Raw genomic sequence first — 24,191 nt, forward strand, 5'->3', positions numbered from 1 at the left:
TCATCGTACAATCAGCTGAAAGCGTAAGCGGCCTTCATTACCTTGGCATAATAATTGCTGGTGCGGAACTCGCATTTCCTAACGTGATCCCGATTATACAGAGCAAACCCATACAACATTGGTATCAGCAGATGGAAACGACATCTTTGAACAACTCTAGCACGTTCATTTAGCTTTATATACATAAAATGACAACTGAAAGCGAAAGCGCGTATTTCATGCTGTCCAGCGATCAGTGCAGTGATCAGATCAGATCAGATCAGCGATCGTAACAGCGATAAGTCTGCGATGAAGCGGGCTATGTAAGAGGCCTGCACAAGCGATGCTCGGCCCTCCTACCTCAAAGCGCTGTTCCTCTCAATAGTACGAAGCCAGGATGAATCCTTGGCATGTGTCGCTCAACAACCTCCGTTATTTTTGAAGCTACAGCTCAGGTATCCACAAATAATAATCCTAGATCGTCCGGGCTTTTTAACGCTATTTCATTAAAAACTGACGATTAGCTACGTCCTTATAGCCAGTCAGCTTCTCACGACATGAACAGCAGCCTTCAGTCTTGCACTGAACCCAACGCATTACCACGCGGCGAGCAATCAAACCCATCTGTCGTTTTCGTGTTCGAAACGGTCCGATAAAGCGCTGCCGACTCAACCGCTAAAGTACCTCCTCTCTAGAAAACTCTGAATGTAAGCACTCCTAAGGCCACATATACCACATGTCTTGACCTTCTCAGCATCAAGTAGCACTGCTACGGCGTGTCGTTTTGTAAAAAATTATCGAACAGCGGTGTCTAACGACTCCAGGCAGTCCATTGTGCTTCGGTTCTTATGGGAACCGCACTGGATGTTCGAAAGGTGTCCACGTTTTCAAGAAAGCAAATCAGTCGAGTACTCACCATTTTTCCAAAAGCTTGTACAATGCTGATGCTAAAGAGATTGGCCGAAAATGTAAGAGATCCGAAACTGTATTTTCCGGCGTTCAAAATTGCAACGACAGTTGATTATACCACGTGTTGGGAAAATTATCCCTCATTCAGATTAAGTTGAAAAGTGAACTATAACATGTCTGCAATACATGTCTAACCAAACTGACATAACATTATGAATAGCGTCGGGCGAGGGGAAACGGTCTTTGTCAGTTTTAGAGTTGGAGGTAGTTCTGCTATAGTAAAAGCAGCGTGATGCATTTAAGAACTGTTTCAGGTGATTTAACGCCCACCCGGGTGACCCTTCGCTCGGGTTGGGGGTCAGTTTGATCTTCCGAGATCTAAAAATAAATTTAAGAAAGCTAGAGACGGCAAATTTGCTGGTTGAATTACGCGGCATATGAACTCACTTATATCAAAATTTGACGTCCATAGGTCATGATCATCAGGTCAAATAAGGTCCAACAAGAGCGAACTTTTGATTGGTGCCCCAGACCACCTCAAGCAATTGCCTTGCACGTGGACACCTGTTCTTCGCAAAGGGCCGTTGGTGTTTATTCCCGATCAGTGACTGTGCATGACCTCTTGAACGTCATGGAAACCAAAACCTACGAGCAATCCTAAATTAAATGGTTCGATCGCCTGGAAAACTACTTCAGAGATTATGGCTTCGTCTTACACTCAGTTGTTGCAACAGATTGAACGATTCCCTATTTGGAATTGTATTTGCTGACAGCCATGGCCTGGATTTTACCTCCCATATGACAGGGATATTACAAGGCACATATATCTCATTTTGCACACAAAAAGATCCGCTATTCAAGAGCCTACAGATATGCAAAATTTGGCGCGGCTTCGCTGCGCCTCCCCATTTTTGTTGTAAAAACGTTTTGGGAGGGGGCTAACTTGACCCCCCCCCGACCCGTCCTCGTGTTAAAGCTGATTGGAGCAAACTCGCAATCCTGTTTGTGAGGTTAAACCTGGGGTTAGTGGAATCTACTTTGCAACGCTCGGGCAGCACCAAGTCTATATAATTTTCCACTTCCTAATGTCTTGATTATATCAAGAGCTTCCTGTAACCTTCAGCACCGGGACTGCACTCGGACACATGTTTGCAACATACGCCTCACCCGCTGTCATACTGCAGCGTGGGACCTTTGGTGGTTCAGACCACTGACGCACTCTGCTCATAAAGGACGCCTCGCCTCGCGCGCGGTAAGCTTCACGAGTGCTCCGGCCCGTTTAAGCGCTATGAGATTCTCTACCGTGGCTGGACGAGCAAAACCCTTAAACGCTCGTATTCGGCTAATGATGCTCTCGCGACATGTATCCGACCACCAGGAACTAGAATCCTACGTGGTTTAGATGATATCATGTTAGGGCAGTTTGTGCCGTAGCTAAAACAGAAGTATTCACGTGTGAGGTATAAGTGGGTGCATCCTCGCCCAAGACATGCTCGATCGCAAACGTACATTCCTCGTTAAGACGCGATTAGTCAGCTTTTTGACGCTCATTCGTCACAGCATTTCACGAAATATCTCGATTTCTCCCTTATCGCGAGATTTTTTTTCTAGATTTCTGTTGGTCGTGGCTCATCTGGGTTTAATCAACAAAGGCTCGAGCGATCAACCAGCAACATTTTGACCACCCAAAAATGTGGCATTCCATCCCTTTTTTTGTAAAGTGATGTTTCAGCGTGATTTTGCACAGACTGACTAATGGATGGGTGGCAAATGAACCTGGGCATGGGGTCGCGTAGGTCTTGTCACGACCATGGCTGCAGTTTCGACAGCAGTGTGTCGTATTCGAAGTAGTTTTCCGTTATGCCGCTATTCCCAGCCTGTCCTACGATTACTGGCGTAACCGTGCATCGAACAAATCCGTGCCGGTGACATCCATTGCGGACAGCACGTTAGCCGACGCTTTGGAATTGTATTCCCTCGTCCACCCGGTCTGGCTGCCGATTTATGACACAAAACGTGAAAAGGTGTAAAAACGCGCGAGTCCACATTGACGGCTTGTATGCCCGTGGAGGGCGGCATGTGCAATCGCCCCCGTCACACGATGAGATTCATCGATCAATTTCAGGTTGAACGGTGCTATTTCCTCGTCGATCCGACGCCGGGTTACCGTGATGGGGTATCGTGCACCATGTGCTCCGACCACCGGTGTTAGTATTCAAGGGGCATAACATTGCCTTTCTGGCACGCCCCACACCTGAACCATGGACTGCACAGGCTCGTGACCTACTTGTGAACACTGCCTCCCGCTCCGGCGGGTCGTGTCCAAATATCAACAGTCAGCGAACCACCGTTCGGCTCGGGCACTGTGCAACGTGAAATGGGACAGACAGACAGGCAGACGGACGCACCCCAAGCAAATAGTGCATAGATTTCAAACACCTGCCGGCTGCAGCCACCTTCCGTAAATAGCATTTTTACCTCATTTGCCGGAACAAAATAAACATTATCTATATACATATATACATATGCATTTAGTTTTATCGTTAGTTTGTTTTCTGCTAGAAAACCGGTATTGTGCGATACGCATTTTTTTCAAGTGCCTTTTGGTTTTTGAAGTGATTTTTGCCCTGAACTTTAAGTTACCTCTTTCTTCCCTTATTTCCGAGACTGTTATGCCAACTTTATGCACCTCATATGCTGTTATTTTGCTTAAGCTGATCCATCCATATTTCCTTTTCAGTCACCCCCGGTCGAAATGATTTAAGTACCAATATCTTGGATGGAGATTGGTTGCCGTGAGCCGGCCTTTGTACCAGTGTCATTTTCATGGGCCCGGGATGACTTAGGCTCCAGGCGCCAGCGTGTCCTGCTTAGACGCCAGCGAGTTTGCAATCGAGATTGTTTAGAAAATCCGACCTGGGCGACTCCCGGTCAACTCATGGCATCGTTATAAGTCTGACGGCGTTACGGCAGCTGAGTGATTTGTTTGCAGTGTACGCGCCTGCACGGTGTCGTTGGGTTTGCGTCGTTATCTGCACGGTTGTTGAGGTCTGATGTCACTCGTGAAGAACGCTCGAAACACTGTCGAGTCTGCGGTTTGCGCACGAGCGCACGTGCGCGTCAACACGCGTCGATTCGTGCCTTTGCCTGCACGATTGCCTGTTCCTTCCCGCGAGTAAGTGTGTCGATTCCCCAAGTGACGTGACGCTGACCCAGTAGCCGTGAAGAGGTCCCGAAGTCGCCTCTGGGTGGCGGCGCTCGAGGCGACCTCCCGCCGGATCCGTTACCTCTATGTGACCCCGTTCCGGCGCTACACGTTGCCCACGTCGCTCTCACCACCCGTCGTGCTTTCCCCAAGCCGCTGATGGATGCCAGCTAATAGTGACATCCCGCCATGGACCTGGCGAATTAAAGAACGTTCTCACAATGTGTCGTCCGGCGGACACTCGATCTATCTCCATGCTGACCGACGTCCGTTCTGAGCATTCGTGTCTGCTTCTGCGCACGACAAACAACAATCACGTGCTTCGCATGTGCCGACCGCTTCATAGTTGTGGGAACGAGTCTAGGCCGAGGGTCTCTTAGTTTAGCAGCGCTTCAGGCTCGGGCTGAGAGGACGGCAAGGGGAGTATGTAGGGCGGCTTGTAGGCAACACATACCTGTCTAACCTTGTTCACGTGCATTTGGTACGCTTTCGGAAAAGTTGGATGCACTTTACGACTGCATGGCTTCACGACTCGTCACGTTAGCACAACGTCACGACTCGTGGGACGCTGAGGCTGTGCACCTTAAGCAACTCTGCTCGGAAAAGTCATGTGTGCGCCGTGAGTACGGCCGCCAGCCGGTCAGTGACGTCCTGGCGTCCCCTCCGCTGTTGTCGCCCGGCTGTCCCAGAGAGACCGTGTCGCCCCAGCTAAGGGGACTATCGGCCGGGGCCCTAGGCCCGAGAGTGTTGTCAGACGGTCTGGAATGCAGCGGGGCTCCCATGGACGCCAGAACGACTGGGGAGACTCGGAGAGAGAAGGTCGTTCTCTGCGTATTCCACGGTGCGAGGGGAGACTCGGAGAGAGGAGACTGTTCTCTGTGTACTTAACAGTACGAGGGGGGAAACTCAGAGAGAGGAGGCAGTTCTTTGCGTATTCCACAGTACGGGGGGTGACCGGGGAGAGGAGCCCGCTCTGTGTCTTTCACAGAACGAATTGGAGGCTCGGCGAGAGAATACCGTTCTCTTTGTATTCCACAGTGCGAGGTGGAGACTCGAAGAGAGGAGATCGTTCTCTGTGTATTTCACAGCACGAGGGAAGGCTGCAACCAAGACTGATCAAACATCCAATCTTGAGGGGTCAACTCAAATGTTTCTGCAGTGTCCGAGACCGTGCGGAGTTCGGAGGCCGTTCCGCGCCCCGCGATGCGCGGCCGGAGCCGGCGGATGTGCTCGGCGGCACAGCGTGCTGCAGGGGAGCACCGTCATACTGAGCCAGTGAGCGGGCCGCCAGCGTATGGGTGACCAGTGGGGCGGAGCGAGCTGGGTTGGTCTGGGGCGAGTCGTGGGTGGGCCGAGGGCCGAGGAGGTGCGAGGTAGCGTGTTAAGTGTTGCTGTGTTTCTTTTGCTATACATTACGCTAAGATGTCGCGCGCCATGTCAAGCTGTTGCGTTTAGCTGAGGCATGGGAGGACGCGGAGCTGGACGAGGAAACACTACGTAAACTGGCGACAAGGACCAAGGTTAACTGCTCCCGCGGCTGTCATGGAGGGCATTCGGCCGCCATCTACCTTTGCGGCCGTTCCTGGCAAACCGCTGGCGCCGTGGTCTGTTTGGCTGGCGGACTTTGAAGTGTATGGCATGGCCATGGGCTTGTCGGAGTGAGGAGAGCAGGAGTGTCAGGCCCAGCTTCTACATTGTGTTGATCACGAGGCCAGACGGCTGCTCAGGGTGGAGTGTCCCACTGGAGTGCCCACGTCGGGAGGCGGGGACGAGTGTCCCACTGGAGTGCCCACGTAGGGAGGCGGGGACGAGTGTCCCACTGGAGTGCCCACGTAGGGAGGCGGGGACCCGAGGCCGTAGGGAGAACCAAGATCGTCATTGGTGCATGTATCATTGCCACTCTGGAACGTTTATTTGATCAGAAGGCAGATATCATCTCTGGAAATATGATCTCATGGAAGTGTCGACAAAAACGGGTAACAACTTGTACATGTTTGGCCAACTCGCGCGAGCGGAGTCACGTGGGTTCGGTTTCCTGGAGGATGAAATGATCAAGGGTCAGTCTTTGATTGCTGTTGGTCGGGTTGCTTACGTGAGCGTCTGTGCTTCAAACAAGGTCTGATCCTACATCGGCTGCAGACCATCTCCTTTGCATCGGCTTCGAACCATTGAGAGAAAGCGGTCACAGAGAGAGGTGCTTCCCTTTATCAGCTCAACAGCATTGAAATTCTCAACTGGAGGTAAAGCAGTTTGTGACTTAAAAAATGTATAAAGGTCTTGAGAATGTATTCGACTGTAAGGAATAGTGCTATAAACATATAATGGGAATTCAGGGTCGGATCAAGGATTTTGTTTGGGGGGGGGGGGTCGGTGGGGTATGCAACATTATTGGTCCCCTTGAGCTTAGGTCCCCAAAGCGTTCTTGCATTTTGGCCATTAGATTGTAAGTTTCCTAGTATTTTGATTGGGGACCTGTCTTATTGTGCGTAGTCCTATAAAACAGGCGCGCCTACGCATGAATATACATAGAGTCTATCCATCTTGTCCACATCATGGTGAATCTCGTTATTTTGACGCTACGTTCTTCGGAAATACGGCAAAATTAACTAGAGTTGGCTGCTAGATACCATAAATAAACTAAGAGCTTGATTTCTGGCTTATTTACAGCTAACCGGCTGGTCGATGTGATCAGCGGTGGCTGACGATTAGTGCAGTGTTGTTGTTGCAGTGCAGTTTTCTTTCACAATGTGCTTCTGACTAAGTTTCTTTTATTGGGTGTAGCTGTGGGGCAAAGCTATCTCACTCATACAAATTTCATTTAAGCATGACCTTAAAGTCAGCTGAGCTTAACTTAGGTCAAATTCATAAGCTATCCAAATTGAGAAAAAAAGTGCTAACTCGGTCTAAGTGACCATTATAATGATTTTATGTGGTCAGAAATGGTGTGCTGTACACCTACAGGTGCACATGCTCTCATAGCCCTTGTTTACATTATACATAGTTCCTTCGACACTGGACAATGCGTTCATAACATACTGAGAACAGGCAAGCTGATACATGAAATAAGGTGCCATCAGCTTTACGAATACCATGCAGAGGTGATTACAGGCGTCGCACCCATTCACCTAGCCTCTCCGCCGCATCGATGGTCACGTCAGAGGTCATTGACCCTGGATAACTTCACATGATGTCACCATGCATGTTTCACGTGATCATTATGATTTCATTATGCGTTGAAATAAGATCACAATATGTTGTCAGATGATAGTTCGAATTCTACGCCTAAACCTATTATAACTGCCGATTTTGAGCTGAACATGTGTCTTGTAGAACACACCCAAAGAAGTAGGTCATGACCGATGCCAATGACATGTTCTCCGTGTTCATACAATGGTTGCACATGTGAATTAGTACTCCTTTCTTCATGTACATACACCAAGACTACAAAATATGTATAAATTTGCATTATTTACGTAAAATAGCAAAAGCTTTCCCTCACCTCGGATCGCTGACCTTGCCTGTTTCAAAAAGTCTGAATGATGCAAACTGCAGGTGCCATCGTGCTTTTACCAAAGTAAGTTTAAACAATGATAAATAACACGCAAAAAAGTTAAGCGTGGTCAAAGTTTTTAGAAGTTGACCTCTCACTCGACCTAGGCCACTGACCTTTGCAGTTCAAAACTTTAAGCCTGCACAAAAGATGCCAAATGGATAGATGGACAGGTACTAAAATTTCGTGCTGCTGCGAGCGTTCACTTTCTAGCTGAACCCGAAACACCGTAGAGGGGAAGTTAACCCCTTCCCCTCCCCCTCCCCCCCCCCCCGTCCGGCCGGAGACAGGTTAATCAGTAATGTGCACAACAAACAATCCTATCCGGCTCGTAGATGCAGATCAGTGCTCTGGAACAATCAATTGCACACCACAAACGAAGATAAATGGCACCTCACCACGAAAACAAAGCGGAATAAGGCTATCACTTCCGTCTGATGTGTTTAAATAATGTTCCTCGCAGATGCCCTGAACAATTTTCGAAAGTGAAAAGGCTTTAAAAGAAGGTACTGGAACCGCACCACGAAAAAAAGCGCGTCACTTCATTTCACGTGAACATGCCCGCAGTGAAGGTGGCTCACGCCTCCACATCAGCGTCCACTGTCACCGAGATGTCGCCGATCAGCACTCATCGGAGTCTTTGAGCTGAGTGACATTGAGCCGCGCCTGGCGCAGATGCCCCACCAGAGAATATTCTACCTTAGAGTAGCCTGTCGGCACGATCACATCTCCGCCGGCCAGGAAGGCCGACATGTAGCCGAATGTGCCGTAGGTGACGATCGTGTGGTTGCACATGCCGAGCGTGGCCATGTCGAACGCCTCCGACGCGTCGGAGCCGACGAACATCACGTCGTCGCCGACGATGTGTGTCCGACACCAGGCCATGTCGTCACTCGACACGAGGAAGGCGGGGCGCGGGTAAGTACGCCGCGCGTGCCTCAGCGCGCACCGCAGATACGCGGGCGAAACCAGGTGGCCGTGTATCTTATCCCGCAGCCACTCGGCATAGTCGGTGCGTCTCACGTGCACGCCGATGTACGTGCGCGTGCCGTTCGGCGCGCGAGCGAGCCGCCGCTCGGCCTCACGTGACACGTTGGCGCGCCACACCAGCTGCGCCAGCGCCTCTTCGCGCCGCGCGTAGAAGCGCGACACCGGGCACGGTCCGCCCGTCACGTGCAGCGACTCGCCCGCCGCCAGTCGCGCTCCAAACGTCTTTTCATCACCCATTGACACTTTTTGCCAAGAGATGGCAGCACTACACCGATCCGACAATAGAGAAACCTGCCGCCGATCCTCAAAGTGGCGCCGCAGTTCTTCGTACATCGGTGACAGGATGCGCGCCTGGACGCCGGTGATTGCTTCAGACAGCACCCAGAGTGTGAGGTACTGGCAAATTTTATTGCCCAGCCGGCCACGGGGGTTCACGACGAGCAGTGGACCTTGCGGGCAGCCGGCTAGTGGCAACTTCGTGGAAGTGCTGTTGTGCGATTCCGTGGAGGTTTCTCTTGGTGGCGAAGGCTGCACGAGCTGAACGCCTTTGTATCCTACAGAGGGCACAGGCCGTTCGCCAAACCACTGGGTGTTCGTAAGCCTGTCACTCAGTGGCATGCACCATATCAGCAATAAAGCAGTCGCTGATAGCACCATCAGTGTCTGAAAAGGAAGAAAAGCTGCGTCTGGGGCACGCCCTTGGCACGACTACGGCGGCAATCCATGACGCTTCCCATGCATGGTAAGCGTCATGGCTACGTCAGATTAGTTTCATCTACTAGTTCATCAGCAAATTGCTTTTCATCAACCAAACGTCAAATTAGCTTCATCAACTAGTTCATAAAAAATCAGGTTCATCAGACTAAACGTCAAATTAGCTTCATGAATTAGAGCATAATGGCAAATAGCTGGTTTCTTGCGCACTAGACCAAATTATTTCTGGAGCTGTTTTTATTATCTTGTATAGTGCATGCATTCTATCTCTATTTTTTTCATCGCTTTCTGTAGGATGGACTAGTAAACTAACATCTTGATGGCCATGTGATACCCATTGTTGCTAAGCTTGTTAGCCTGAAATACAGTTTATACATAAATGAACACACTGGCACGCTGGGAGCGTCATGACATGTGACACCATAGAAAAGTTATAACACGTGACACCCTGGGAACGTCATGACACGTGACACTGGGAAGGTCATGACACGTGACACTCTGGGAAGGTCATGACACGTGACACCCTGGGAAAGTCATGACACGTGACACTCTGGGAAGGTCACGACATGTGACACTCTGGGAAGGTCATGACGCAATTATGTACAGCGGACGTAGGGAAGTATTCAATCATGACAACAAATTATGCTGAAAACGGGCCTTGCTGGCACAGAATATAGCATGGGTAAATCGTGTTAGCCAACTTTCGAATCTAAAAAGCTGGCTAAGGCTCTGAACAAATTTAAACACACGGACTATCTTCGTTTCCATGCCGTCCCGCAAAATAAGCCGGCGGCCGAAGCACTATTGTCCGTCGTGTTTGTCAAAGGTTTGTTTTATGTTTTCTCTCGGAAATTGGGAAGCATGGTCAAAACCCCAAATTCCGGAGAGCTAGGGAGAGCCAGAGAGCTGTCAAGCTGTTTCGGCAGAACCGCGAGGCACAGTCACCATTACAGACTGTGTTCACGGCACCAGTGCTGGTGCTTCTCGCGTGCTCTATATGAGGTAGGCAAAAAGCGTGCAGAAACATAAGCATGTAAGGGTGCATACAGAACTTCCGATATAGCGAATCAGTCCATTGTTTCCTGTTTTGAGAAAATTTTAGTGTTGGCTTGATTTTGCGCTTTTTCATCGCGGGCACCCCTCGCCTCTTGCCCCCTTGTTGCAATACATGTGTATCCGCGAGGGGACTAGTGGCTTGACGCTTAAGTAGGGAGCCTGATGTCCTCCGCCGGATGTTACCTTGCGTCGAGTTTGCATTGTCGTATCTTTCGTTTTTCAACGTCAGTTGTGCATCTTCAAATTTGTTGCACACACGCTGACGGATAGATCTCTGAAAACAAAAGACAGGGAGTTAGCTTTGTTGCCTCTTCACATCAGACTGGAACCATAAATGTTGGAGCCTCAGTTATACGCGAGGAAATTCTCCCCACGTACTTTGTGTCAGAGAGTGAATGGCTCATGGGTGAGCATACGATGAGGTTCCGGCCAGCGAAAGGTTTGATATTTGCCTACGATGCCATCAAATCGTCCAGTTTCAAAATGGTTCAAGTGGTGAAGTTAGACACCTTTGGACGGCAGTCATTCTTGAGCAGAATGGTTTTCGCGCTACGCGAAAAAATCACGAGCACGTGAAAAAGCGCGATAACCAGTAGACACGGAATCTGTAAAGGCAGAAATGGGAACAACGGATAAAATCCCAACGCATGTTTAAGACAGCTGATCGACGTGCCAATCCTAGATCTAGCAGTCGTTCACGTCTGCCGTTGGAACAAAACAGCAGATCTGCTTGTGCGGTTGAGGGCATCTAGCACACCGCCACCGTGTTCGTCGAACCGCGGTGCCTCTGCTCTGCGGATAGGCAGATCTCTTATCAGATCCAGCCTCGGATATAGGAGGCGCTCCGAATGGTGAAGCGTGGCGAATGTCCAGGGACGTGACAATCTAGCACGACAACTGTAGTAGCAGACAACTCATGCAACTTGGCAATTTGTTCATTCAATGGTTGTGTTGCCTAAGAAAGTATCTCAGTGATATGTATGGCTTCGTCTAACACTCCGTTGTTGCATCAGATTGAACGATTCCCTAGAAACTGACTTCGCTAAATGCAAAGCCTGATTTTGAACTGTTGTGGGTCAGTGGCTTTTCGAAAACCATTCCCAAAAAACCTTCGGGGGTCAAATTGCCCTTCACCCGAGCGTGTGTTAATACAAATCCATTGGTGTTATCCGCTAAGATATATCTTCGTTACTTTGGAAACGCTGGGGATTCACGTCCTCCCCCCCCCCCCCCCGTGTCAGTCCGCGTCATAGAAAATGGCGAATCAGGGCGAGCACTAATTAGGAGCCAAAGGAACATATTTTTAGGCTACATGCCTTCGTCGATGCAGTACAATACATGGATGATGATGTGACCGAAAAATGTAATGCCCATCCATTTATTGCACTGGTTCTACAGCGGTCTGCGGCCGAAAGTTCAACATCGGGTCATTTTGTCACGTTCTGTTCACGTTTGTCACGTTTACTTAAAAGAGCGAAAGAGGCCAAAACATTGTTTGCACGTGCATGGAATCTTCCTCGCAGCTGTAAGGAACAGCAGCAGGCTAAACCTTATAGGTTAAGATCTCGGTTCCAAAGCACAAACCAAATCCGGTGTATAACATTGCTTTGCAAAATCCAAACCATTTCCGCACGTGCTAAAACTGTATGGGATAAAAATATAAGGATTTGAGGGGTTGTCGTTGGCGAGATTTTGGCATTAAGAATATATATTTTGGGACTTCCATCTAAGTTGCGCATTTCAGGCTCTTTCGCCACCACTGTTCCTCCTAGGAACATACTAGGCGACCACTTCCCTCCCTCCTCCCCTTGGCTACGCTGGGTACGAATCGTAACGTAGGGTACGAATCGTAATCGAGATATTTGAGGCAAGTTTTGATCCTGGCTCAAATGGAACAGTTCACTTTTCTGCTTGGGTGAGGGGCTTATGATAATTTATGAGCTGGGCAGTCTTCAAAAATTTGTGAATGATCCAATTTTCTCTTACGGATGTAGCAATTAGTCCTGCTGCTCCAGTAAGGGTGTGTCGCAAGCGTACTGAATTAATGATTCAACATTCTGAAGTACGCAGAAATGTTGCCACATCTCAAACATTTAAGAATTAATCTAACATTGGACAATGTCAACATGATCTCGTGGCTGTGAAGCCACCATGCTGACACTGGCCTACCTATTGTCTGTTGTTCGTGGCTGAATTATCAGTTTAGCCAAGAAGTGGAAGCTGGCATGGGCAAAATTTCATTCACGCTTGCCAAGATTTTTTGTTGCCTGATCACCTGAATTGAATTAGTGGAACTCTGACTGCATGGTGGCAAGTTGTGTGAGCAGCCACGTCCAGAGCCAAATTACATTTGTGATATATGGCTCTTTTAATGCAACAATGGGCTTATGTCCATCGATTTTACACCTCCTTACATAAAACTGCTTTACTGCTGGACCCAGGCTTGTTTGGTGGAGCTCATTCTGAATTTACGATTCCATGTTTTGCTTTACAGCTTTGTTACTAAATTTACAGCGTTCGGAAATACATCCAACATATTGTCATTCAGGCCATGCAATACTGTTGATTTGAAGCTGCTGCAGGTTTTCCAGCCTATTTGGGTCACTGTTTTATCGGACCATTTCAGTTAAATTGGGGATATTAGCTGCAGCGTAAATGCATGGGGTGCAGCTGCATAAAGGGCCGGGCAGAATGATATGGGAATGGTAAGATAGCCAATATGCAGGTAAGACAATTACCCTCTGGGTAGCCATCAGGCTGTGGCTGTTTCAATCAATTGTCACTTTCGTTTTGCATGCAACCGGGTGAGTTTTCTGGTGCTGCATGATCTGTGCTCCAGCTTAGCACCTGCACCTAGGTGCCATACATTGCTTACAAATTATGAGAGCCAAGCCAGCTGTGAGGAATTCATGCTCCAAACTTAGATGCCAAGCATGAATGGTCAACATTAGGCATGCAACTGCCTATCATTCAGGTCTGTCACTGAGATAACATTTCATGCTCAGATGGTGCCAGAAAAACTTGCGTTGTTGCAATGTTAGAAATCCTGTCCACAGCACACAGTACACAAATGCAGCAACTCATTGCATTTGTTACAACTTTTGGTTTTCAGTGATGTGTTAGCCAGCTTCCATTGTGAATGGCTTGCCTAGGTACGCATGAGGGGCATCCCAAGAGAATGGTCTGGTCTTTAGATGATTCACTAACACTTTAAAAATTGTCAATAATTTAGTATCATGTAGCATAGGACGGATGCCATGGAGATGCGTGTCCATGTTTGCCATGATTCCATGTTTTCATGAAATCCATTACTGTAATTTTCCGATTACACAGTTTTGTGCACACAGTAGTTCTTTCACCCAGGAGATCACGGAAGTCCTAGGAATTGCATTTTCTTAAATGATGACAGCCATTGTTGCCGTCAGTCTTGGCACTTGGAGCAGGGTTGTGTGCCCGAGGTTAAGGGCCTGTGTGCCTCAGTAGCCCCGTTTACATTGGAAAATAAATGGTTGCCAGATTGAAACAAAAGTGCACCAATGATGGTGATCTCGGTTATTCTCCTGCGCAAGTGTCAGAAATCATCCGAATTTGTGTTAAAAGTGCGTTTGTGCCTTTTGCTTTACAACCAGGCTACGCAGCTGACTGCAAAAACTTAAACGCCATGTACTATATTGCTAAATATGGAGAATATGGTAGCTTGAAACGAACCTGTGCCAAGCTACCATATTTGATATTGTAGTCTGGCCGTCCCAGGATAAACGGCCTCGCCGCCATTTTTATCGATCTTGATCTTTGAAAGCTCTTCGCTGATTGGTCAGGTTTAGTTTTCGCTGACAGGAGGTTGCTGGAAGCTGTGTTTGCACGAGGATTAAGCCGCAAAAGTACCACGTTTAAAGTGACGCCGGCTATTACTTTGTTGCTGTTGGTATTATTGTGGTGTGCCATAGTATTGCTGAAGTTGTAGCTGAGAACATAAAATCGACACGGATTTCCCAGAAGACAGGTAAGGTTTTTATTATAGGTACTTCAATGCGAAAACAAAACGCTGCACAGCTTGACTCAAGAGTGCCACGTTATCAGCACCGCGGATGCACAAAAATTAAAAAAAAACCTTGCAGCTGATCAGCTTTGGTGCCAATCTGGCAGCGTTTCCAATTATCTATGTGAACGGGGCTAACAAGCGCTTGCACGCTTGCTTCGCTGCACTTAATGAAAAATTGAAAATTTTAATTGTGTATTTTTGGCAGTTTAAATCACGCTTTTAGGTGCCCTGGTTGCCGAAATATCGCGCAAAATATGAAAAAGACTCGGCCACGGGCCGCGCGGTGTTAGCGACCTCTGGCGGCTTGCGGCAGGAGAGAGCGCATTTCGCCTGCGCTCTCTGCAACACAGCCGAACCTATCCCATGGGATCGGCGATTCATCGCGGGGCATGGCCGGTGATTTTGCCCCTTCTACCAACGGTCAGACTTTTGAATGATGGCAGCACGCACTGCCTTGTATTAAACAGCATTGTACTGAATCGAACAGCGAAAAACGGTCGGTGGCGGCCAAATCAATTTTCCTGGCTCGCGCACACGTGACACTACAATCTATACCACGTGATTTTCCCCTCGATTTCCCATCAATGCATGCTTCTCCCAAGTGCACCCCGTGCCCCGGATGTAGCGATGTGACACAAAACGTGTAGAACTGTGGAAAAGAGCAAAATCCAGTATTCTAAGTAACATCCGTCCATCATCACGCTTTTGAGTGCCCTGGTGGCCGAGATGTGGCGCAAAATGTGAAAAACCGCCAGTAATGGCCAAATCTATATTGCTTGCTCGTGCACGCCTTATACGTATTCAAATATTTTGCGGCGTCCCGTGGCTGATATCACGTCCCGTCAGGGGCGTGTGAAGACGGGGGCGGAGAGGGCTCAGCGGCAGGAGCGCGTCACACTCCTAGCCTCACAAATCGGGACCATAGGCGGATCGGAGAGGTGTGTTTTACCGGAAATGCAAACGTGATGTGGTCAAAATTGAAAATGCTCACTGGTGTGCAATGCTACGTCTCGTCCCGCCACCCCTGGCTGGTCAGCCACCTAGTACCTTCCGAGCCGCAACGCAAGGCTGTCCCAACCCCCCGCCTCCTCCATCTCCCTCTCCACAGTCAACAGTCAAGTTCTATTCCCCAGAAATGCGCATTGCGTGGTCACCCGTCTCTACCCGCAAACGCCGGAACCCCGGCTGGTCACCAGTCGGAATCGTGTCAGTCGCTCCCACCTCCATCCCCCCCCCCCCCCCAACCTTTCTTACCATGTGATTGTCCAATCCCCCCCCCCCAAACGGCCCGCTTGATCCACCCCTGCTGGCGGGCACACACTGGCTTGTTAATCCGCCAGGCAGCAACACTGCGATTTATTCTAGACAACTTGTCGATTGAGCTGCCGTGGAACGCCGATGACGGTTGTTCGCGTGCGACCGGCTCCTTACTATGATAAATCTCCCGCTAGATGGCAGAAGGTTCGCACACGGTCCCTGGGAACAATAGCTGAACCCGGGAGTCGCCAATTTCGAAGTAAGTTGATCCCTGGTACTACAATAGGACACTTCCACCGGCTGAGAGCAAGTTGCGCCATTTCAAGCTAAGAGGGGGAGGCTGATAGCCATTTGGGTCACTTATTTCCGGTTAACGCCCACACGGGCAAGGATATCATTTCGGAGAACGCCAGTTATTAGACGCGTCATCTCTAATTCATTTTTAGCTCAAATGTTATGAAGATCTCCCGACCTCCTCCCACCTCTCCTACCAAAAATTTTGGGTTTTTGGTGACGCTACTACGACTGATGTAAAGACGGATGTAAAAAGTAATAATCCAATATAATATGATAATGCCTTATCCAAAGCAGGATGTTTCCGATAAGGGGTCGGGAACTATATTTAAGTTGTCAGGGGGTGGAGGGGGGACTCCAAAAATGTCACCAAGGGCCGATGTGATAGCGGACCCCTACGAGCCTCAATGGTCACCAAACAAATCTCTTTGGGGGCAAAATTGCAGCCGACATGTGGCAAAATTCACGGCGTAACCAGCCATGGGCGTAGCCAAGCACGAGAGGCCCGTGCCCCACCTCAGACCTCGTTCTTACTTGATAAAGAAGACACCACTCCTACTTGACTAGATTTTACAATCTTTCACTTCTACACCACAACCGCAGCCCCCCTCGCTAGGGAGACGGTGACCTAGCCTCATTAAGTTATCCTGGTTGTGCCCCTCGTCACAAAATACCACGTAACGCTCTTTTACTTCACATCCTCCGTTAAATTGACCCGCTAATTATAGCTTCAAAGATGCTATTTTACTCACCGCACGCAGTGCCAAATTCATGCTTACGGAAGAGACTAACAGAAACGCAGGAAAGTTTTTGCAAGGAAGAGTTCGAATCCATCTTACAGAATGAAAAGATAAACAACCATAATTCGAATCTCAACCTCATCAACATCACGTCAACTTATGCTAATGCAACGTACATCTCACCAGTTGATTGAGCTGCAGAACTACCGTAGACGGCAAACTGATAGAGACCTTGTTTTTTGGCCGATACTTTCAAACCCACTATCTGGCAGGGAGCAATTTTGGCAGAAGATGACTCAGACCCCCCCCCCCTCGAACTTTTGTCTTCAACTGCGGGCAGACGCCACGCTGCCTACGGAGGCTGTGACACCGTACGTTGTGGTTTTTGTTTCTACGACATGCGAGCGCGCCTGTTCAAAAGTGTATTTCGAGGTTTTTCCATTGGCCAATTCTGAAGTAAGGATCGCTACGTACGTACGATAACGTTTACGTCACGGGTTACGTCCAGATGGTTGGCACTGACCAGACATCACCAAGTGTGTCGTGCCTTCTGCATAAGACCAGCTATTTTAGCACTACACATTTATATACTATCTACTTAACGGAACTATTTCATTTTATTACCGAAACCAATGTCTTTTCTGATAAACCAGGAGTTGGCTTGCAGGCGTATTCCTAGCAACAGCTTTTTCTTAACGTCATACACTGCTACCAAACGCCGCTTGAAGGCGTCCTCGGTACTCCTCAGGAATTCAGGTTAAAAGTCAGACATGGAACGTACTGTTCTCATCTGTGCAGAGTTCTGCCCCGTCACGATAGCCTCCAAATACAGATGAATTTCCCTGTGCATTTTTTAGTGCCACGCCCAAGTGGAAAGTGCCCTTGACTTTCGTTTGCATTAAACGAAAAACAAGGACAAAATTTGCAAAATGATAATGTGTCTCAAAAACGCACCTTTGAACGCTTCACGACAAAATTTGTACGCTTGGCTTGCCTGTGTTATTTTTGTGTTGATATCAATAATGGTTTAGCAATGACAGCAACGCAGACTTGTAATTAGTCTAGTCGGGGTGGAACTGGAAAAGTAAATGCAGAACCTTTGTGTTTCGTATCGCTGCAACGTTTAGTCCGCTCGGAGGATAACGTTTAACATTCTGCAGTTGAAGTACACGTCCCAGTCTAATCTTCGAACGATACGCATTTATTTCGAAAGAATTTCTGAAGCATTATTTGAAAATGGTCGTTCTCACACGCTCGGTGCCCGCCGCCGGTGTTACCTGCAGCAGATCATGTCCCCCGGTTTCACGTAAAACTTTTACTCTTGTCTCCTGCCTGCAGGCAAGGGGAGAGGGAGCGGGGGCAACTGCGCCACCCCCCCCCCCCCCCTGCTGCGGATCGAGTAGGTTAAGTTCGACGGCCCCTGGTGGCCGCCGTTTTACGTGGATTGAGATGTTTATCGCTGTGGAAGTATTTATGTCAGGTCTGTAAGTTGCGGAAGGGAGATTGACATTTTCGCCGTAACATCGGGCTGAACGGCTCGTCCTCTGCCATCTGGCGGTAGAGTGATGCGGCAATTTTCCATGGCCGCTTTTGTGGCAAGAACCAGTTGTGAAAACGTATGACATTGGCAATTTCGCCGTGTACACAAGCTCGGTTAATTTCATGGGGGTATAGCTCAGTAGTAGAGCATTCGACTGCAGATCGAGAGGTCCCCGGTTCAAATCCGGGTGCCCCCTGACGGCCCACCGTTTTAGGGAGGTTAATTCGCGTCCACCGCCTGGTGCCCCGCGACCAAACGTCGCGCACTTGCAGCGTGCAGCTGCCTGACACGTGACTTAACTGCCTAATCGTTCGGTCGCCACTCTCTCACCGCTTCCTCCTTGCCATGCCTCTGCGTGACGCGATGCGTACACCAGAGCCACGACTGGAGTCAGGGTCGATACAGAACCTGCTCCCCAATGGCCTCATTTCAGACGGGAGGAAGGACGAGTTTCGCTAGACCCTTCGACTCCCTCTCATGCGATCCCTGGACTATAGCGCCAAATTCTTTAAAAAACTTGAAGCCTCAGTTCTCTTGACGAGGTCCACATTTCTAAAAAGTGCATTGTGATCCCGCCACTGCTGTCGAATTTGGACTTCCCTCTGGCATAGCTTTACCATCCTGTTTCTTGCCCCCGCCCTCCAGCAGGAGCAGGGGGCGGGGTCCTGGCTCCCCTGTCCCTTCTGCCTCCCTCCTCAGCTGCTACACCACTCCTGTTCACCACATATCCGGCGGGCTGCGAAACTTTTACGAGTGTAAATTAGACTCGTCTAAGTGACTTGACGTCACCAGTTGACCTCAACAGCCAATAACGGAGCACTCATTGCTTCCTAGTGCCGGAGCAAATAATAACGCAACCGCCTGCAGGGGCGCCAGTCTTCGCCGCCGAGACAGTCTGACGACGCCGTGTCAAAAGCGGACCGTAGCGCGGGGCGGGTCTCCGGCTACCGCGCCGGCTTCCAGTGGACATGGAGGAGCATCAAAGCCGCGCACAAACTGAGTAGAGACCGAACGAAAGAAGACACTAGACGTCTAAGACTACATCAAAGAAGATACTATGCTAGAAGATTACCGAACCTCAGAAGATACTAGATTCGACATGGAATATATATATATATATATATATATATATATATATATATATGTGTGTGTGTGTGTGTGTGTGTGTGTGTGTGTGTGTGTGTGTGTGTGTGTGTGTGTGTGTGTGTGTGTGTGTGTGTGTGTGTGTGTGTGTGTGTGTGTGTGTGTGTGTGTGTGTGTGTGTGTGTGTGTGTGTGTGTGTGTGTGTGTGTGTGTGTGTGTGTGTAAATATATGAATATATGATATCATAAACTGGGCATCTGAGTCAACGGGTGATTCATTCACGTGGCTTGTCGGTGCGTTGTTTCAATGTTATACATTGAAATATTGGCACGTCAAATAGCGATAAAAAACAAGAATAGCGATAAAAAGAGCAATCAGAATGCCTTACCTTTGACTTCAAATTATGAAAGCTTTAAACAAGATAACTTAGATGCGACTATGAAGAACGCCTCTACCAAGTTTCAATTTTCCTCGAGCTTCAATCCGCTATTTGTAACAACGGCCGAGCTACGGCTTGGAACGCAACGAAGCGCATGTTGCCCGTGCCCACGTGCTCCCGACTCGCGGCAGCGTGCGGCGGAGCTCAAGTCCGCCGCCGCTGCGCTGCCACGGGGTGGCAGAAATTTGCTGCGTGCGGCGAAGCCGTGCTTCCCTGCGCTATCAGTTAACATTCGAACATTGCGTTCGGCCCGGCCGTTCATGAGGTGAGCCGGGGTCAGTCTTCTCCTTTGGTTAACGGTTTGCCTTTGGGAGCCTGGTGCAAGCCGGGTCAAAGGAGTATGCTTTCGCTTTGTTTGACTGTTTGACTGTTTGTACTGGCGGTCTGTGTGTGCGTTTGCTGGCTGCAGACGTTACTTGGCACTGTTAGCCCGTGGAGTTCAAGTGTGCCGGTTGTACAAACGCTGCATACGAGCAAGCTTCACTGCAGATAAGTCGTGGAACTGCTATGTAGGTTTACGATTCGCGATTACCTTTCGAGCACGCTCTTGCAGCGTGCACATGAACTTAATAGCCGTTAAACACAGCACGAACGTCGTGGAGACCCACGACAGTCATTCGACAGGCTGCGCAGAAAAAAAAATATCAGGATTTTCCTGGATGCGCAGGAATGTCGACACTCCCTGAAGGCTCTGGGAGTGCACCGGCTCGTATTGAAAACATCAAAAGTTTAATCATTGCACCTCAGGACCAGACAGGACCTCAGGACAGGACAGGACCGGACAGGACCGGACCGCAGCAGCTGGGGTCAGCACCACCTGATATGTGTAATGCCGCTTAGAACCGACTTCGTTCAGCTGTGGTTCAATCGGTGATGTAGCGGCCTTCGGTATGCTGCGCGCATGCGCAAGCAAGCCCCAACACCGGGAAACTGCCGACGAACATCCCGAGACCTCGCGCGAACACCGCAGGTATTGAGGACATTTGACATTATTGGACATATTATATATTATAAATATTATATAGAGGACATATTGAGAGCAAACTGGCAGTGAGACAGTGCTAGAATGCAGCATTCAATTTCCGTCATCGCAGATGACTCAAGAGCTCGTCTCGATCAGTTCGTGCGTGAGTTCGCGACGCGTTCAATACGCTATGATGCGTTAAAGCTCCTCGAATGACAGGGACTAATTTAGAAGCATTATAAAGACATGGATCAAAGTTCCTCGAATGGCAGGGACTAATTTAGCAACATGATAAAGACGTAGACATGCAGATATCCGGCCAACAAAGAGCCACAAGGGTCCATCAAGGCTGGCCTACTTCAGGTTCCGCACATATTCTCAAAACTAATCCCCCGACCCACACCAATTAAGCGATAAATGAGATCTTTGGACCGATACAACTTATCCAAACGGTTTTTGAATGTTGCTAGATAGGGACTTCCTACAACTTTTTGTTTCACCCCATTCCAATGCTTTACTACTTTTGGACTAAATGAAATCTGTCTCCTTATAGCTCTACTCCTACCTTTTGCCGAATGAAACTGGTTTCTTCTTTGTCCCGGCCTGATTTCCAGTATCAGTAAGAGATATTAGTGAGAGAAATATCCAGTGACTGCATGGCCTCCATACTCCATACTGCTGCCACCATCCAGCGACAGCCCTGCCCAGGCTAGCCCACAGGTTACTCCGGCCGCTGGCAGCCGCGCGTTTGGATGTCCGGGCGTTGGGAGCGGACCAGGCGGCCGCAACTCCGGTGTAGTCTCAGGAAATGCCAACGGCGGCACACCGTTATGGTGTGTAAAGACTCGAGGTTAAAGTGATTGCCTCGCCTGTTTTGTGCCTTCGTATTAACAGGCTCGCTGGGCCAATCACAAACGCTCTTTTATTCGCACCAGCAAAGGTGCGCACGGCGGTTGTCATGACAAAGGCGGTCGCGACTGCGGGAAAGGTGCGTGATGTTATAAAACGTTGGCGGCGTAATTTGGACTCGAAAATCGCGTAAGTGATATCCATATTATGTTTTGAGGGTGCTGCAGTGGCGCTTCCCAGTGGTATCATTAGACGTAACCGGTCCTGAGGTTTCACTAGAGTAGGTATATTTTCCTGTCTTGCACGGTTTTTTCGCTTTTTGTGCCACGCCTCTACACTCATGTGCGACGCTTGGTTGCGCTGTGAATCATCGGACAAGTTGGCAATGTCGGGATTTCGCAACGCGACGCCGAAGACAACGCACGGGCGTCTGAACCGTCACCATGTCGGTGCGAACAGTCTCGTCACTGCGCGCATTTCCCACTCTTTCATTCATGGTTGTTCGCACCACGCCCCTCTTAATCAACATCAAATAGAGGAATGCGGTTAGACACTCAGTGCGGCGTCCGAACGGCTCGCGGCTCTAATGGAATCTGCCGACTGCAGCCGGCAGATTAGACATGGCAGGCAGCCGGCAGATTCCATTCCATAATCTGCCGACACGTAGGTGGACTGGACACTGGTGCGGTTGCGCTAACATTCGCCACCTGAAGTTTTGACGCTCGAGTTCTTCGGTGCATCGTGCAGCCTTGCAAACATCATTCACGGTGTTGGACAGCTCACGCCGATCTTCGCCCTTTGCCAAACTGCTATCGACGTAACACGGGCAACGGCAATTTGGATGGATCGTTTGTAAGCCGGTAATACACGCCATCCCGGAACCATATCTTAGCGATGGCGGCTTGGCGCGGCTCGGAAATGACACAGTTAGATCTATCGAACGGGCAATGGCGTGGTGCAAGGACTGATGTCACAATCGCCACGTGTCCGAGCGCACGAGCTGGCAAGAGGAATTTCCCCGTTTTTGACGTCCACAGTCCGTTTGGTCGCGATACCGGACCGGTATCTTGACAACGGCAGGTCAGAGCGGCTCAGACTGGCACGCTTTGATAGGAAATCAAACGGACAATTGCTTGGTCCCGGCTGAGCGGTCACACGTGGCACCTGGCACGCAAACATGAGCTTGTAAGATGGACATGCTCATTTTCAAACGATTTTTATTGTTTGCGCTTATCTCGGCAATAAGGGCAGCTAGAAGCGTGAATCCAACTGTGGAGGGGCGACCATAACAATGTGAATGTGATCATTTGACCATGTGGCCATGTGAATGCTTCACAGGGAGCGCAGCGAGGAAAGCATGCAAACGTTTGCTGTCGCTAAGTGCACCTGTTGGGCTTCACATGTCGCTGCCCATTATCATTGGCAGCGGCATGTGGAGCCTGTAAGATTTAAACCAAGATAGTCTTCCTGTTCACCAAAGTCTGGAAGTATATTCGGCAGTGCCGCGGTGAAAAACTGCGCTCTTATCTGACCGGAGGGCGGGCTATAGCCCCCTTGTTCCCCTTTTTCTTGGCTGCAACCGTGGTTGGTCCAGAAACAATACCTTCAGGTCGAAGAAAACGTGTTCTGCCAGTTCCTCGTGCAGTAGAGATAAATGCGCACACGTTTGCTCGGTTGATCAAACCGGTTTTGGGTGATTTTCCATTATTTTCGATTCAGCACAGAGGAGGTCTCATTATTACTCCTGAAACCTCTATGAATGCGCAGCATTCACAAGGGTGCAGAAGCTGCGGGAGTTATGAGACAAGGTTTGGCGGGACAAGGGGACTAAGGTCCTTTCCTCAACTAAGTTTGTGGGTGCTCGCATATCTACACCAGGGTGTCCGAGAATAAAACTTTTTTTCATTTGAACGTAAACTTAGACGAGTGCTCAGTACTAGTGGCGTTCTCCAGATCCAAGCGAGTTCGTAATGTCAGACATGTCAATATTTAGTTATGTTAAAAGGGTGCAAAAGATCTTTAAAATCGGTAGTTTTAAGATATTTCCGCTCTGATGGGCCAGTATGACTTAAAAAATAGACGCTAACATCACCTTGAACGTTTGACACAAAGCCCCTAGCCCTCTCTTGCCATGCAGACTCCACATTTTTGACCATAGCATCTAGGTGGTGGGTCACTTGAGTGAAAGGGACAAAAAATAAAGTGGTGGGAGTTTAGTTTTGCCTAGAAGTTTCAAGATTTGAAACTGCGTCGTTGTGAAACAAATCCTGGCGGTTAAAGTGACTCGATAGTGCGTCACTCTTTTTAATACTTTCCGACTTTACTTTGACCTTTCTGTTCTCTGTTCCATCTCGACCAAGAGAACAAAAGTGATAATAAAAATGTTAAGACATGTGAAACAAAGCTATATGTGCTAAACGGGCCTTTACGTTGCATCATTATTCAATCAAAGAATTGTTATGAGCACGCACTATACACTGTTACACGTCCAAGTACCTTTGGCGCATGCCTGCTAAAAGCGCTGAGCTTTTACCGGTGTGCTTCCACGTCCTGCAGAAACAACTTTAGTTAGTCCCCCT

The 24,191-nt window shown here is 49.0% G+C and overlaps 1 protein-coding gene and 1 non-coding gene across 2 annotated transcripts; one reads left to right on the plus strand and one right to left on the minus strand.

The window, feature by feature from the left end:
• Positions 1 to 8,264: 8,264 nt before the first annotated feature.
• On the minus strand, positions 8,265 to 8,870 carry LOC119090217 (galactoside alpha-(1,2)-fucosyltransferase 2-like). Its single transcript, XM_037213003.1, has one exon. The coding sequence runs from the start codon at positions 8,868 to 8,870 to the stop codon at positions 8,265 to 8,267; it is 606 nt and encodes a 201-aa protein (XP_037068898.1).
• Positions 8,871 to 18,400: 9,530 nt separating this feature from the next.
• Positions 18,401 to 18,472, plus strand: TRNAC-GCA (transfer RNA cysteine (anticodon GCA)). The gene has a single exon. It is a non-coding gene; the product is annotated as a tRNA-Cys (tRNA).
• Positions 18,473 to 24,191: the final 5,719 nt, after the last annotated feature.

This window comes from Pollicipes pollicipes, unplaced genomic scaffold (genome assembly GCF_011947565.3).
Source record: "Pollicipes pollicipes isolate AB1234 unplaced genomic scaffold, Ppol_2.1 Scaffold_3087;HRSCAF=3621_pilon_pilon_pilon, whole genome shotgun sequence".
NCBI lineage: Eukaryota > Metazoa > Arthropoda > Thecostraca > Pollicipedomorpha > Pollicipedidae > Pollicipes > Pollicipes pollicipes.